General features: G+C 41.1%; 1 protein-coding gene across 11 annotated transcripts in view; it reads left to right on the top strand.

Annotated features, from left to right (window-relative positions):
• dlg2 (discs, large homolog 2 (Drosophila)) overlaps positions 1-17,930 on the top strand; it is an 891,501-nt gene that overhangs the window by 771,938 nt on the left and 101,633 nt on the right. For all 11 annotated transcript variants that reach the window (XM_048533248.1, XM_048533245.1, XM_048533246.1 and 8 more), the window contains one exon: positions 13,769-13,945. In XM_048533248.1, the coding sequence (XP_048389205.1) occupies positions 13,769-13,945 (177 nt within the window). The remainder of the gene's footprint in view (positions 1-13,768; positions 13,946-17,930) is intronic.

Below are 17,930 nucleotides of genomic sequence, written 5' to 3' on the forward strand. Positions count from 1 at the left end.
CTGTGATTTATGTACAAGGACCATAAGGTGCCTCTGAATGCAATGTTTCCTCATCTCCTAACATTCAAAAAACATTCTGCTTTTCCTTATTCCTCATACTAAATTTGATAACAACACATTGCCTCATTACATTCCACATGCTGTGCTTTTTCCCATTCAGCAACCTATCATTTTATTATTCGTTCAGAGAGTGAGTTCCACTGGTTGGGCCAACATTTCTTTTGCTCATTCCTGGTTGCTGTTGAGAAGATGATGCTGTGCTGCCTTTTGTACTGCTGAAGTCTTTGTGATGTAGATACAGGAAAAATGCTATTGGGGAGAGTTGTGGCAGGGAGAAGGGAACTCCAGGATTTTTAGCCAGCAATGGTGAAGGAATGGTGATATATTTCCGAGTCAGGATGTTGAGTGGCCTGGAGAGGAACATGCACATGTGGTGTTCATAAGAATCTGCTGCCCTTGTCCTTTTAGCTGATAGTGGTCATGAGTTTGGAGGGTGATATCTAAGGAGCATTGGTGAATTTTTGCAGTTCATCTTGTGAATTATACACAATGCTGATACGGTGCCCTTGGTTGTGGGCTAACCAAGTGGACTGTTTTGTCCTGGGTTATGTTAAGTTTCTTGAGTTTGTTAGAGCTGCATCATCAAAACAAGTGGAATGGATTCTGACACATTCCTGATTTGTGCCTCACACATAGTAGAAAGGAGCTAGGGGAGTCAGGCGGTGAGTTACATACCACAGGATTCCTAGCCTGTGACCTACTGTTGTAGCCACAGTATTTATGTCTAGTCCAGTTCAGTTTCTAGGCAATTTTATTCCTCAGAATGTTGCTAGTGGTTGATTCAGTGATGGTAATGCCATTGAATGTGAGGGGGCAATGGTTATGTTCTCTCTTGTTGGAAATGGTCATTGCTTGACACTCGCATGCTACAAATGCATGCACCACTTGACAGCTCAAGCCTGGATGTTGTCCATGCTTTAATGCAATTTGATATGGACTGTAGCATCTAAGGCTTGCAAATGGTATTAAACATTGTGCAATGATCAGTAAATATCCTCATTTCTGACCTTATAATGGAAATAAAGTCATTGATGATGCAGCCTAAAATGCATGAGCCTAGGATGCCACCCTGAGCATGTCTACAGTAATGTCATGGAACTGAAATGACTGACCTCCAACAACCACAGCCATCTTCCTTTATACTAGATATAACTCCAATCTGCAGAAATTTACTTTAGATTCTCATTGATTTTAGTTTTGCTGGGGATCTGTAATGCCACAATATGTCAAATGTGGCCTTACTGTCACGGGGGCAGTCATTCTTATCTCACCTGTGTAGTTCTGCTATTGTAAACCTGTTTGAATGAAGGCTGTAATAATCTTGGAAGAACCCAAACTGAGCATTAGTTAGCAAGTTACAACACAGTATGGAGCTGGAGGAACACCTGCAAACTGGAAGAGCAACACCTCATATTCCGCCTCGGAGGCCTACAGCCCAATGGCTTAAACGTGGAATTCACCAGTTTTAAAATCTCCCCATCCCCGGTCTCATCCCATGTTCAAGCCTCCCTCTCATCCCCTGACATGACACACCTGTCCATCTTCTCTCCCACCTATCTGCCCCACCCATCCCATCGGCCAATCCCGACCACTCCCTACCTGCACTCGCCTACCACCATCCCACCTACCTTACCCAGCCCCACATCTCCTCTCTCTATTTATTTCCCAGCTCCCTTACCCCTCCTCATTTCTGAACAAGGGTCCCTCCTGCTACTAATGTAATGGACAGATGCATCTGCTGCAGGCAGACTGGTGTGGATGATATCAAGTATATCTTGCCTCTTGTTAATTGCCTTAGACCTTCTGTAGGCTCAGCTAGCAGCTATGGCATATGGGATTTAACTGGATCAGTAACAGTTAGCTTTTCTGAGCCACTCTAGGGGATGGACATTGAAGTCCTCTATGCAGAACATATTCCTCGCCTTTGCCATCCTAAGTACTTCCTCCAATGAGTATTCAAATGGAGGAGTACTGCTTCATCACCTGAAAAGTTTAGAGGCTGGATTTGGTGCCTGGTAGTCTTCAGGAGGTTTCCTTGCCCCTATTCGACAAGAGGCTTTGAGACTTTATATGACCCTGGGCCTGTATTAAGGACTCCTTTCCAACTGCGTACAGCTGTATTGTAACCTCTGCTGGGTTTCTCCAATCAGTGGGACAAGTCGTACACAGGGATGGTGATGGTGGTGTCTGAGACAGTGTCTGTTAGCTATGATTTCATGAGTATAACTATGACCAGCCATTGCTTGACTAGACTATGCAACAACTCTCTCAATGTCACCACAAAGTTCTTGCTGTTGGCATGGAAGATTTTACAGGGTTGACTAGGTTAATTTTTCCATTGTCCTTTCCAGTGCCTGGGCCAATGGCGGATGGTCAGTCAGGTTTCATACCTTTGAAACTTCCTGGCAGTTTGATACAACTATTTAGCTTTCTAGACTATTTCATATGCTATTTTAAGAATCAAACACACTTCCATAGGTTTGGTATGTAGGACAGACCAGCTAATGGTGGAAGATATCACTCCCCAAAGAACATTCATGTATCAGATCACTTTTTTTATGACAATTGATACTGTTTTCATGGTCAGTAGACGTATAATTCCAAATTTTTGTAAATTCAAATTTCACAATCTCTGAATCTCCTGCAAGAATACCTCTTTACCACCACGACATTCTGTATCCCTATTTGTGCCCTCCTGACTGTTAATTTCTAAGTGTTACTTGCAGTCACTTCCTCTAAATCATTTATACCTACATTATGTAAGCACTAATGTAATAAAAAACTGAAGCTTAATCTTTCCTATATCTGACTCAATACACAATTCCAACCCAGAAATGACATTTATTCTGACTCTTAGGTTCATACAAATATAATTCCCCAATCTGATCAGTCCTACGTTTGTGTGATAACATCTGTGTAGCACCTTATGCTTTTTGAGAATGAGTACACTATATTCGACGGTCTCCCATTTTCCATTCTCCCAGTTACTCTTCTAGAACTCAAATTGGTCAAACATGATCTGTATTTCATAAATCCATATTTTTTCTGGTTAATTAGATTTGATTTTCTCAGTGCTCTAACTTCATGATCCTATTAATAATTAGCATCTATATTATTACTCTTCATATTTCTTGACACCTTTTAAAAACCCATTTATCCTGCATTCCTTTCCTTTAGCTTTATCCAAATATCACAGCAATATGTTGAGCATTTGTGATATAAATATTTGAGTAGAGGGTGCATAATCCATTGAAAATTCATTCCAAGTGCCTCTTATTCCTATAGATGGCAATATTACAGGCTTTTCAATGTTAAATAACGGTGAAGAACATTATCTCAGAGTACAATGGGACCTTGATCAAATAGGTCAATGAGCCAAGGAGTGGCAGATAGAATTTAATTTAGATAAATATGAGGTGTTGCATTTTAGTAAGGCAGGTGAATGTTGCCAGACAAAGAGACCTAGGGGTGCAAGTTCATAATTTAATGGAAGTGGAGTTGCAGATAGATGGCGTGGTGAAGAAGACATTTGGCATACTTGCCTACATTGGTTAGAATTGAGTATAGGAGTTAGGATGTCATGTCAGGGCTTTACAGGACATGGTTGAGGCCACTTTTTGAATACTACATACAATTCTGGTTGCCATTCTGTAAGAAAGATGTTAAATCTTCAGAGATTACAGAAAAGATTTACAAGGATGTTGCTGGGACTGCAAGGTTTGAGCTGTAGGGAGAGGCTGAATAGGCTGGAGTTTTTTTTATCTAGAGCGTTAGAGGCTGACAGATGACATTATAAAAGTTTCTAAAATCTTGAGGGGCATGGATAAGTGAACAGCCACAGTCTTTTTCTTAGGGTTAGAGAGTCAAAAACTAGAGGACATAGGTTTAAGGTGAGGAGGGAAAGATTTTAAAAAGGACCAGAGTGGTAATTTTTTTTCATGCAGAAGGTAGTGTGTGTGTGTGGAATGAGTTGCCTGAGGAAGTGGTTGAGGGGGGTCCAATTGCAACATTTAAAGGGCACCTGAAGTGTAAATGTATAGGAAAGGTTTGGAGGGATAGGGGCCGAATGCTGGCAAATGGGACTAGGTCAGATTTGGATGTCTGGCCAGCATGGATGAGTTGGACCAAAGGGCCTGTTTCCAGGCTGTATGATTCTACAACTCTATAAATTTATGTTTCCGTGCCAAAGATTACACTTAGCATAATATATGTTGATTTACAGCACTCTTCACACTGCAGTGAAGGTCCAGCACAAACTAGATGCTCAAAATGTCTGAAATGAGGTTCAAATTCAAAATTTCTTGACTCAACAGTGATAGCGCTACCACTAAGCTAAGGCTGGCACCTTACATGCCATAAACTTCCAATTGTAATAAAACAGATAATTTTCTGAACCAATGATGTTTCCCTATTTCTCTGTTCACAGGTGTCTGAGACCCCCTGTAAGAGGGTGCGCAATCATTAGAAATTTCCATCAAAAAGGTCACAAAACTCTTTGGTTACCTGTACACAAGGTGAATGATAAAAGCTATTCCTTTGCAACTGACAGCAACGGATATATCTTAAACTGTTTTTGGTGCATTGAGTGGATAAACACAGAAAACTTACTGGTTCAGTAATTGTCTAGTAATTCTAGTAAACTTTCTCTTCTGCTTCCAACATATTTGCATCTTTCCATAAAAAAGAAACAATACTGTATGTACCACTCCAGATGTGATCTCACCTAGGCCCTATTTAACTGATGCATAATCTCCCTTGCAGCAAACTGTAACATTCTATCGGTTTTCTTAATTACCTGATGTAATGCATCGCAGCCTTCTGTGATTGATGCACTAAAATATCTAGATTCCTTTGCAACTCTGAGCTTGAAAGATCCCATCATTTTAAATAGTATGTTTCTTTTATAGTCCTCTTGCCAAAATGGTCAGTTTCACAAATCCCCAATTCATAATCCATTTATCAGAAATTTACCCAGGTACAAAAACAATCTAGATGTTTTTATTGCCTGCTTCTGTCTTCTTCACAACACTTTTTCCAATCATAATTTTTTGACCTCTTCAAATTTAGCAACCATACTTTTGGCCCCTGGGTCCAAGTAATTCATATAAATTATAAAACTTTGAAGTCCCAGCACTCATCACTGCTGATCAACATGCATTTTGCCAAACAGAAAAGAATTAATTTATGTCTACTCTGTGTTTCCTGTTGGCTCAGCCAATACTTTACTCCTTGTACCATGAACCTTTATTATGAGCAAGCTGTTCTCCAAGCACACACCATCCTGGCTTGGAAATATATCATTGCTGTTTTGCTGCTTCTGGAATTCCCTTCCTAGCCAGCATTATGAGAGATGCTATACTCCAAATATTTTAGCAGTTCAAGAAGGCCACTTATCAGCTTCCGTTGGGCATTTAGAAATTGGCAATAATTTGCTCACCTAGCCATTCATGTTCACATCCTATGATTTAGTATTGACACTTAGATGACTACATTATCATTTTTTTTCTCTCTGAAATCACTTGAAAAAATTGACAAGTTGCAATTCGGTCAGCCTGGGGTGACAATGTAGAGACCCCACTGGCAGGATTTTTGTTAACATGGTTTTGCACCCAATGACCAGAAGAATAAGTGGTAAAGACCAATGTTGACTGCCCTGCAGCACTCAAAGAATTGTTGATTGGCAGGAGACCATATTTCAACTCTTCATTGAGGATGACATCTAATTGTTCAGTCGCTCATTAATCCCAGCAGTGTTCAGGACTGAAACTACAAGCAGTCTCAAAATTAAATGTCCTGGAGCTTAAGGCTAGGTAGATATGGGCGATCTCATTGCTGGGTAGGATCATGAGGCCCAGAATGTTGGGAAGAAAAGGATGGAGATGCCAAGGGATGAGAGTTCTTGTGGGGACTGCAGACATCAAAGGAGTGCACCCCCACTATAGGAAAGAGCAAGTGGCACCCTCGCCACTTGCTACCTGAAACCTAAGCAAGGCCTTACCTCTCCTCCAAACATTTTTCACCAGCCTTAAAATTATGGTTGGACAGGAAACAGCCATAAGTGGTTGTTCATTGGCCATTTAAGGGCCTCAGTTGAGGCTGAGGCTGCTGGGTGCTAGGGCTGTAAAACTGTGGGCAGATGCTGCTGTTAAAGAAGTTAGAATGAAAGCTGTCCTGGCATTAAGCCCCAAAACCCCTCTACCACCTGAAAACCCACTGCTGGGGAGAGGCATAAAATTGTACAAATTAACTTGAATTAATCAGATGTCAAAGAAAGATTAGCTTTGTTCATTATCTGCATATCCAAAAAAGAATTATTAATTAAAAATCTAATCACTCCTGATCAACAGAAACTCAAAGCAGTTGAGGAATTGGTGCCAGTAGTCAAAGGGGATTTGTTTTAAAGCCACTTGTTTTGCAGATCATCTCTAATTTAAAAGAGGACTTAAAGGTATCATAAAAATATCACTCAATTTACAGCAGAACTCAAGGAATTATCTGAAACAGGTGATTTTTTGAGAGTCTCTCACAGACGCAGCAAAGTATCATCTTTCTATGCTTAAACATAAACGAGACGCCTACAGTCTTTCCTTGGGAGGAAGGGCACAATCACTATGAATATCATTTAATTCAAGAAGGTAAAAGTCAGAAAAGCAAACTCAACGTAGAAAAATCTATAAAAGGCTCCAGGCAAAATATAGAAGCATTATACACCAGGTTGTCTGGAAAAAGATGAATACCAAATATGATCACAAGATATCTAGATCTGAAGAGAAAATAAAGAATAGCAGAGTGTAGAAACCAGAACGAAAGAGAATTTCAGCACTAGAATAAATGGCTTCCTTCTGTGTTGTAAGATTTTATGGGTAGAATTAATACTGTGCCTAGCCAAGGTCAAGTCTGTGACAAGTGTGTTACATCACTCAGGAAGGATCTACAGCGAGGAACTTGACTTTTAATTGTCTTCTGAAATGTTCTAGTAAGTTGCTCAGTTGAAGGGTAATTAGGATTGGACATCAAATACCAGTCTTACCAACAATACCCACACCCCATAAAATAATTGTAAAAGGCAGCAATTCATGCACAGCAAGTTTCCACAAATTGTGATGCAATTGTCATAAAAGAGTTAGTTTTGGTGATGTTGACTGAGGGCTAAGTATTGGCCAAGGTACCAGGGATAACTCCCCTGTTCCTCTTCAGAAATCCACCATACGATTTTTGCATTCAAACAGACTAGATGTGACCTCAATTAACATCCAGAAGATGGAATCCCTCACAATGCAGTACTTTTCCTAACAATAGCGTGTCAATATAGAATTTCATTCTCCATTCTTTTGGAGAGGGATCTGACCCTACAACCTTACAACTTAGTCACAGATACCACCCAAGAAGTGTTGAGATCTTGGAATATGTCAAATTCTGTCCATTGGTGCCATTTTACACATTGCCAATTAATAATTCTGAGTTGGGACAGCAGGGTGGGGTAGAATTCAACTATATGTATTTGCATACTGTTAGCTCAAATCTAAGTGATCTCCCTGATTGGAATAAACATATTAGCCCTGGCTTTCAAGTTGAGTTGCGTTCCAGAGGTACTCTGATTTTTGGGCCTTGCCCAGTAAAGGCATTAAGTGTGAGAGTACATCTTATGGCAAAATCAATTGTGGCACTCATTTAAGACTTTGAAAGCTATTTTGTTGAAAGTATATTCATAAAATCATATACAACAATATAAATTTGGCTAACACTTCAGATAAAAACATGTGAAAATGATGTAAGGGAAACATTGAAAGACACACACCTTTCCTGCTCATCACTGCAGTATCGGTTGTTGTGTTGGGTTGCTTTTTCTTATTCTGTTGAAGTCCATAATCTTCTCTGATGTATAGTTATAGACTCGAGTTTGTTTCTTCCAAACCCTTCAGCACTCATCCCCAAGGATCTGAGGCGGTGACCATAGCATGCTGTAGACGGGGAGAAAAGGAAAAGAATATAATTAATGACTGCAAACACAACTGAAGTCACAGTGCAGATGGAATTTTCAGAATCATGATCATGCTTTGAAAAGGTGAAGAACAGGTTTACAACAGAACTTCCATTCAACAGGACTCCATTTAATCAAACGTACAGGTTTGAGTACAGGAAGTGTGTCCATATTCATAAAGAGCGTACACATTCTGCCATGAATTGATTTATTGCCAATTATGTTCAAACCATACACAATGGCAGCTAGGGTCATGATAAAGTGGAGATTGTCTTCAAAAGGAGAACATTTTCTCAATGGTATTCTATGAACACCAGATGCAGTTGCACCTGTAGGGGAATTTGGCATGCCTGCATCAGAAGTCTGAAAATTATACGGACTATAAGAACTATGAATATACAAAACTACAAACAAGCAGATGATATGCTTTGTTACCAGGGGACCCCAGAGATTACCTAATCTTTAACATTCCATCTCTTGCGCTAGGTGTGCTTTAGGAATCATAATTTGATGCAATGGGAGAATAACTTGCATCTCATCAGTCGAGGCGTCAACATGGCTTTGGGCTCTCTGTGTATGCCAGTCAATGGGAGTGAAGGGTCCTCTCTCACCTGCACCCATCTGGTCTTGCAGAATTCATGGCTCAGCTGATTTCTAGATTTCATTATGCAACAATTTACAGCAAAAAAGAAAACATCTTTATTCTCTTCTTACTTGGATACTACACTCAGATCTGGAACAAGCAATGATATTAGCATGCATTTAGCAAAACGAATATGTTCCACTATGTGCAGCTCAGTAGTTGCTCCTGGAGGTTGCAATTAGCTTCTGCAGCTGGTTCATTCTCTGCTGGAATGTGGCCTCCTGCAGTTCATGGTTTAGGGATTTCACCTTCTTATTGAGAACTTACTTCCCTGCCTTAATCTGTGTAAGCCCTGGTTGTCATTCCCATCACTTCGATTTAAGTATTCCTTGGTGGGGAGGGATGTGCATTTCATTCATGACTCCCACCCCAAAAACAGATGATGAGTGGGTACCTATTGCATCGATTACTTGGTCTCAACCCCTCAAGCATGGCTGGGCATCTCTCTGTCATGAAATCATCCATTTGACTCAATAAATATTTTTGTTTTCTGGGCAAGCTCTGCTCGAACTCTCATGTCCTACTGACAAACAGAAATTTGAGGTTACCTTTTGTCACCGATGAGGTATACTTGTGCTATTTGCAAACTTTTGTCCCTGCATGTTAATATATCTCAACAAAACCAAACAAGTAACTCGTGCACCTATCCTGGTCAACAGTAGTGGCCCCTAGTGTTCACTTAACCTATATGACTTTACTTGGGCCAGGGACATTATTAATATTGTCTGATTCCACTCTTACCCTATTCTGCCCTGATCGCTTCAGGAGACTCTGCAAGCATGGACATATGAATTATGATCAATGATTGATACACAATTGTAACAGCAAGCAATCAGACTTGCCTACAAGTAACATGATATGTGTTTTGTAATATGGATCATTGAGATTCCACATGTATTCTGCTGAATTCTAGTCCCCTGATTTGTCAATGCTCACCTAAATCCTTTGAACCATGCACATCCTGCTGGGATTAGGAAGTGTGGAATTAAACTAATAAACATGGACACAATCCTGGATTTCCCTTTGTTATCAAGGACTCAGATGTCTGCATTTGTAAGGATGAAATCCAGTATTGAGGTTTATTAGGGTTATCTATTATCTATTCCTGGTTTTACATCCATTAGGAAATGATATCTTTTGATTTAATGCTTTTGCTTTGTCTGAAAATAATAAACATGCAGATTTCCTAGTACTGATATGAGGCTAAATGGTTCATAGTCATCTGCTTTATTCCATTTTGTAAACAGTGCACAATATTTTGAATCTTCCATCCTTTTGGTATGATTCATGATACCAAAGTGTATTATATATGATTTTCAGTCTGTCAACAGTGTAAAGTGTCGGCCTGGTGAGTTTGTGACTGTTAGACAGATTAAGCCTTATAATAGTTTCCTTTTCATATATACATGGTACATGCCTTCTACAGTGGTTCAAGAAGGCAGCTCTGAAGAAGGGTCCCAACCTGAAATGTCAACTTTCTTGCTCCTCTGATGCTGCCTGGCCTGCTGTGTTCCTCCAGCTCCACACTGTGTTGTCTCTGACTCCAGCAGCCGCAGTCCTAGTTATCTCTGTGCGCTATAGAAAGTTGTGTGGCAGAATCAGAACTCCAGTTCAGTGAAGCGGTCTCGATTTCATGATCATCTGATCCCATCTTTTGTAGTTTTCACAAGCAGCATGGTGAGAGCTTTACTAGGTAGTGGCAAGTTGCCAATTGACAGTAATTGTTAAGCTCCTTGTTGATGGCCAAACTTGCCTGATTAATATTCTAGTTGTGATCTTACCAAACTTGGAAATAAATTGGTCATGGACAAAATCCAACCTGAAAACCGAAGCAAGTGTTTAGTAGATTCAGCTTACTGCCTTCTCTGAATGACCATTATCTTGCCCACAATCAAATTTTCAGAAATGTCTGACGGCTTGCCGTAGATACTTTGTGTTAAGCACAAATGCTGCTGCCACGTGATACAGATGTTAGGTAGGTACAGGCTTGAATAGGACTGTTGCACAATACAGCCAGCATCCGAGTCACCTGATTGCACAAATTGTAATTCAAGCATGGAGGATTGATGGAATGGGTGCCAATAGGGGAGAAGGAAATGAGTATTTCAAAGGCATACTGAAGCTGAGGCTGAAATTTGAGGGCAAAGGACTGCTCACTGTAGTCTTAATCGTCAAATATACTGAAAGTTCATATTGATCAGGACAATGACCATAAATGCACATACAATGGATATGGGAAGTGAATTGACATATGAAGGAGGTGACTGCAAATGCAAATGGTCACTGTAACTTAGGTAGATTAGATAATAACCATGTGCACCCAAATACAGGAGTACAGTAAAAAGTGTTGAGTCGTCTGTGGCATCTGTGAATACAATAGTTAAAATTAAAACAAAACCAAAATTACAGAAAGAGAAGGAAAAGAAAATGTCCAGATTACTCTCACTGCCATTGTTGCCACGTTTCATGGCTCACCAATGCCCCCTGTGCTAAACCAACCGATGCCACAGTCACCATGTTCTGGCACCCCTGGATGTTCATGGGAAAGAACTTTGGCTGTGATAATATATATCAGCAAAAAGGTATGCAAGCTGTTTACTCCTTGGCAATCCTGCAGTATTAACGCTGTCTGTGTGATCCATCTCTTGGGCGCAGCCAACTTGATAGTAGGCAATGTTGATGGAGCTAGGGAACCTAAAGTATCAGAATATACATACATTACTACCCCTGTTCCCACATGATGTATTTCGAGCTTATTGTATACCACCAATGATCATACCTTGTAACTGTCTAAAGAGTGTAATAATAGGCCCTACATTGAGTCATGGACAATCAGATGAACAGTTAAAAAAAATTTTAATCAATAAAAAAAGCTACTTTGATTACTCTGAGGTGTGACTCCCCCATGGCCATTACGTACCTTTCTACTCCTCTCCCTGCTATTGCACCTTGTTGCACAGATGGGTGGAGAGAGCCTGCTTTACAGTGAAGTGCTTTGGACCTGGCAGTTCAGCAGGGGTAACCATGGGTGTTTGGGTTTGGACAGGCCAGACATGCCAATGGTCAAAGGTCAGAGGGATGTGGAGATGGAGGACCAGGCTGCCGCCTCAGTGCCCTGAATGGAAAAGGACCTGTGAGTGGCTCCTCTTCTGGCTGCGTGTCTCCTGTGTGTCTTCATGAGAACAGAGTACTCTTGGGGTCAAGACTCTCCACCCCAATCTCACCTTGCCTTTACTCCTGGAACGATGGAATGCAGGCGCTCCAGGATCCTCTGAGGGTGATGGCCCTGTTAAAATAAGATCATAAGAACTAGATACAGAAAGAGACAATTCATCCCCTCAAACCTGCTCCACTATTTAATATGGTTATGGCTGATCTCATCTCGGCCTCAACTCAATTTTCCTGATGCTTTCCGTAACCCTTACAATCTATAACTAATTAAAAATTCATTCCCAACCTCCTTAAATTTATTCAGCATCCTGGTGCCCACCACGCTCTGGGGCTGAACAAGAGCCTATTGCCAGCACTCCTCCAAAGGCTAGTGGCCTGAGGTGCTTCTCCCTCACCCATTTGGTGTGAAATCCTCAGCAGCCTCCCATCATACCTTCTTCACCCACCAATGCCACCAACATCTCTGTTCAGACTTAGTGTGTGTTCTGTCACGCAGCCTTTGACACTTTCATTCACAGAGGTAAAGGACGTGCTCTGCAAGAAACGGGCTTTACTCTTTGCAGATGTATGTGGGATCCTGGCTGCATCTCTAAGATGTAAGAGACAGAGGGCGTTGTGACCATAGGTTACAAGTGGTGACTCATGTATGACACTGACTGCAGGGTTAATGACAGTGTTTCTGTGTAAGTAAGTGGAAGTTCCAGTATATATGATACTTACTCAGTTGCCAGGATGTGAAATGTCTCTGCATCTTCATAGGAGCAATCCGAGCCTTCTCCTGCAAAGGCAGAGATCTTTTTCACATACACAGATAATGGAAACTTACTCTGGCAAACCAGAAATTGTCACTTTTATGCAATACTGTAACCAGTCCTCTGCACCCTGGAAATGGCACTGATCCAGGAGACAGTCTCCATCTACGCTGGTATTGTGTAATGTCACAGCTCCCACACTGCTTCTCCAGGTGCCTGTCAGAGAATTGTGGTCCAACTTCTCCTCTTGACCATCTCTCCTGAGTACCTAATAACAAACAGGACAGCTGCCAGATTCCAGCACTATTCTAGGTACATAGCAGGCTTTCAAAGATGACACTGATGCAAGTGATGTTGATCTGAATGCAGTTATTGGATGAGTTTCATATTGTTCCAGGAACATCATTTGGTAAGATGAGATGAAAATTGGGCTTGGCACTTACCATTGGTAAACAGCAATTAATGAGGTGAGTTGGGTAAGACATGACGTGAGAACTTGTGGCATGAGTAATTCTACCAAACTCAACACAAGTTGCACTTTGCCAAAAAATAGGTAAGATTCAGCCCATAGTCTCTACAAAATTATAATTTTGGTAATTTAAACTAGTGTAAACTGTAAACAAAGTAATTTCTACATGTTGATTCTCAAAAACTTGCATTAATTTTTTGAAGATCGGGCGCTAGTTTTGATGCAACCACATTTGCATTTAAAATGAATCTCCACTGTCTAATTTCTTTTCCCTTTATGGCAGTTTCTTTCATGTCAACTAGATCTGCTACTTTGACAACTGAGAAAATTTTAGATTTCATCATTAGAGAAATGGCAGAGCTGTTCTGTCATTTGTTTTGAGGAAATTACATCTGGGCATGAAGTAGCAACGGAAGGTGCATTTCCTCCAAACCTTTAGTGCTCAGAAACACAACCATCTGTTCAAATGAGTAACTCCTCATAAAATAAGACTAGTGCATCAATTATGAAGTGAATATGTGCTCTGAGGATGTAGGGCACCTATCATTGGGCATTGTTACGGAGCAAAAATGTTAAAAAGAAAACACACCGGATATTTTAAATTTAAGTAATAAAGTGCTTAAAGCAGTAGCAAATAGCTTGTTGCCTAGCAAAAATGCATGACTTAAAAGCCTTTGCAATATGTTTTTCAGAGCTCTATTTGACTATGACAAAACCAAGGACAGTGGTCTTCCAAGTCAAGGTCTCAGCTTCAAATATGGAGACATTTTACATGTTATCAACGCCTCTGATGATGAATGGTGGCAAGCACGAATGGTTACACCTGAAGGAGACAGTGAAGAGATGGGTGTTATACCAAGCAAAAGAAGGTTCATAATTCTAACATTTTACCACATATTCTCTGTATGATTGAATTTAGAAAAGTTTATGTCATCACGATAAATATTCTATCCTCTAATTTTCCATGGCTGGCATCTGAAGTCTACACTTACGGTGGGAGGGATACAGTATGAAATATGTCCACATAAAGAAAGACGCACAGTGCATCTAGTTTATCAAATCACTTTGCCATCTGTACTATATTTCTGTGGTCACTATTAACATTCAAATACAGCCTGAGATTGTTCAGAAGCCATTTTTAGATATCCAATAACAGCCTATAATTCCTACAATGTATTAAGGCAAAACTAAAAGGAAGCAACAAATGCACTTGGCCATCATTTTGTTAACATAACTTGGTATGACTTACCAATTTGGTTGATTCAACAGCATATTGCTGCAACAATATATCACAACTGTGCATTTAACAAGTAGAAATGACTTCATGAAATCTGCTTTGCCATGTTCACTTTCACATACTTCTGCTGAAAGCAAAAGGAGATTAATGTGGACTTCACAACCTTCAAAATCTCCCCTCCCCCAACCTCATCCCAAAACCAGCCCAGCTTGTCCCCACCTCCCTAACCTGTCCTTCCTCCCACCTATCCCCTCCTCCCACCTCAAGCCCCACCCTCATCCCCTACCGACTACCCTCATCCTGCCTCCTTGACCTGTCCATCCTCCCTGGACTGACCTATCCCCTCCCTAACTCCTTACCTACACTCACCTTTGCTGACTTCAACCCCACCTCTTTGACCTGTCAGTCTTCTCTCCACCTATCTTCTCCTCTATCCACCTTTTATCTGCCTTCCCCTCTCTCCCTATTTATTTCAGAAACCCCTTCCCCTCCCCCATTTCTGAAGAAGTGTCTAGGCCTGAGAAATCAGCTTTCCTGCTCCTCTGGTGCTGCTTGGCCTGCTGTGTTCATCTAGCTCTACACCTTGTTATCTCTTAATATGTTTGCTGATTAGTTTATGTAACACCTTAAATGGTGGTAACAACTCCATTTGTCACATTTTAAAATTAAGTCCTGGAGTTTAGCTGCTATGAGGATTTCCTTTAGTGGTTACAATATTATGGTCTCTCTCCTCATGTGTTTAAAGGGTGGAAGAGAACTTAATTAGGCAGGATAATGCCGTAGTCAGACTTCTTGCCCTGCCACTAATTGAAGCCCATTCTATTTGTGCAATCTTGCTCAGGAATCATGTAACATTAACACCCCAGTTACAGAGTCATGGGGCATGGAAACAGACCCTTTGGTACAACTCATCCATGCCAAACAGATATCCTAAATTACTCTTGTCCCATTTGCCAGCATTTGGTCTATTTTCCTCTAAACCCTTCCTATTCCTATGCCCATGCAGATGCCTTTTATAGAGTTATAGACTTCTCATCAATATCTGAAACACCATTTGGAATGCTGAACAAAAGATGTTGTATACTTGCCTGCGTACAGTTTTTTTGTGGGAAATCTTCCAACAGAGTACCCTTCAGAATGGTTTCAAATTTCTGGGTAATTCCCAGAGTCCCTGCTGGAATTTCTGAAGGGTCATTACAGCATCCTTTGTTCGCCTGCTCCCCAATATTTTGAAATCTAGAAGATCTGGGCCAATGCCATCACGATCATTTGCACCCTTGTTTAAAACTAGACACTAAGATTTTCTTTGTTGGGGCATATACAAAGTTAGTTGCAATTTTTCAATCCTATTTGACTCTACTCTGAACTTCCAAGTGCATATCTCCTCGATCACCAAGACTGACTTTGCCTTTCGAATTACTCATTCTGCCCTACTTCTACTCATCTTCTGTTGAAACCCTCATCTATAATTTCATTTCCTCTGCACACAAATCCAGGCCATCTTCATATCCCACTCTCTGTAAACTTGGACATGCCCAAATTTCTGCTGCTAAGTCCTAACTTGCACTAAGTTCTATTTGCCAATCATATATGTGCTTGCTGACCAACACTGGCCCCTGCCTCTAGTTTAGAATTCTCATCCTTGGTTTGGGCATCCCGTCCCAGATTGAGCTAGGGTGGCAACGGTGAGAGTAAAATTTCACTGCTGCCTCAAACATAGCTAAAACCTCTAATTCTGTTCTCATTGTCAGCAGGTTTCATGAGGGTGGGAATTATAAACGGAAAATGCTGGAGAAGCCTAGCAGGTTTGGTAGCTCTTGTAGAGTGAGAAATAGATTTAATGAGGGTGGGGTTAAGCATGCGCTTGGAAGAGGACCACACCGATTAAGAGACCAGTTGATCCTCGTAAAGGCAGTATTCAGTCCATTTGTGACTTTTTGAAAGATAGCCAGACTTCAGAACCCCTCAGCATGTACACACAAAGGCCGGGGTGCAGCAGAACTGACTCAGTTACAAGAAACCTTATCTGCAAGTTACTGGTGGCCATCTAAAGTGTGAAAGAAGATGTTCTGCCCCGGCATGAAAAATTGCAGGAATGCAAAGAACAGGGGAAGAACTAAAAGGCAGAATTCTTATCAAATTGAGATGCATAGGTGGTCTTCAACCAGTTGGCATCACTTGGGCAGGGGGTCACTGACTAAGACTATGTATACCTCATCTGACCAGTAATGCCACAGGTGGAAAAGTGAGTTGGACTGTCAGAAATAAAAACCATTCAAGCAGTGGAGTGGCAACATGCACATGGAGGAAGGAATCCTTGGCATCAGAAAATTCAGAGAAGGCTATAAGCCAGCAGAGAAAAAAACACTTTCTCTGCAAAGAATTCATCAGGACAGGGAAAAGTATTCAGAGATGGAGTCATAGAAATGTACAGCACAGAAACAGACCCTTCAGGTCCAACTCATTCATACTGACCAAATATCCTAAATAAATCTAGCCCCACTTGCCAGCATTTGGCCCATATCCCTCTAAATCCTTTCTATTCATATGGCCATCTAGATGCCTTTTAAATGTATGTGTACCAGCATCCACCACTTCCTCTGGCAGCTCAAACTGTACACGCGCCACCCTCTTGTGAAGATGTTGACTCTTAGGTCCCTTTTAAATCTTACCCCTCTCACCTTATACCTATGCCCTCTAGGTTTGGATTCCTCCACCCTGGGGAAAAGACCGAGTCTGTTTACACCATCTATTCCCCTCATGATTTTATAAACCTGTATAAGGTCACCACTCAGCCTCTGACACTGCAGGGAAAATAGCCTCAGCCTATTCAGCCTCTCCGTATTGCTCAAATCCTCCAACCCTGGCAACATCCTTGTAAATCATTTCTGAACCCTTTCAAGTTTCACAACATCATTCCTATAGCACAGAGACCAGAATTGCACACAGTAGTCCAAAGGTGTCCTAACCACTGTCCTGTACAGCCACAACATGACCAGACTTCAGAACCCCTCAGCATGTACACACAAAGGCTGGGGTGCAGCAGAACTGGCTCAGTTAAAAGAAACCTTATCTGCAAGTTACTGGTGGCCATCTAATGTGTGAAAGAAGATGTTCTGTCCCTGGCATGAAAAATTGCAGGAACGCAAAGGACGCAAAGCCAAACTCCTATATTCAATGCACTGACCAATAAAGGAAATAAAAGAAAAACATAATAGAAACCAGTGCGAAAGGAAACTAGGACTTGCCAGGGAACAGGTCACAGATCATGCCACCCTGCCAATAACAGTCGTCATGTCATTGTGTTCTAGAATGAGTTCAGTGCTCGAAGCTTAACTGCAATCTCTGCAGCATCTAATAGTCAGCCAGACACCATTACATCACTCTGATAGCAAATGTCCTCTTTGGTAAGGTTGGGGAGCAGAATAGAATTGTGAATGATGGAGTATCACAGGTACAAAGGGAACTGATTCGGCCACCATCATTGGATTCTCCCAATCCACTGAATGATTATCGAAACCCATGTTACCATCAAGTCACCCAATGACATTTTAGAAAAGCTTGTCACTTGCTGAATATGCATATAGTCTGAGCATGATAAGAGCTTCCTTCATGCG

The sequence above is a fragment of the Stegostoma tigrinum genome, chromosome 6 (assembly GCF_030684315.1).
Source record: "Stegostoma tigrinum isolate sSteTig4 chromosome 6, sSteTig4.hap1, whole genome shotgun sequence".
NCBI lineage: Eukaryota > Metazoa > Chordata > Chondrichthyes > Orectolobiformes > Stegostomatidae > Stegostoma > Stegostoma tigrinum.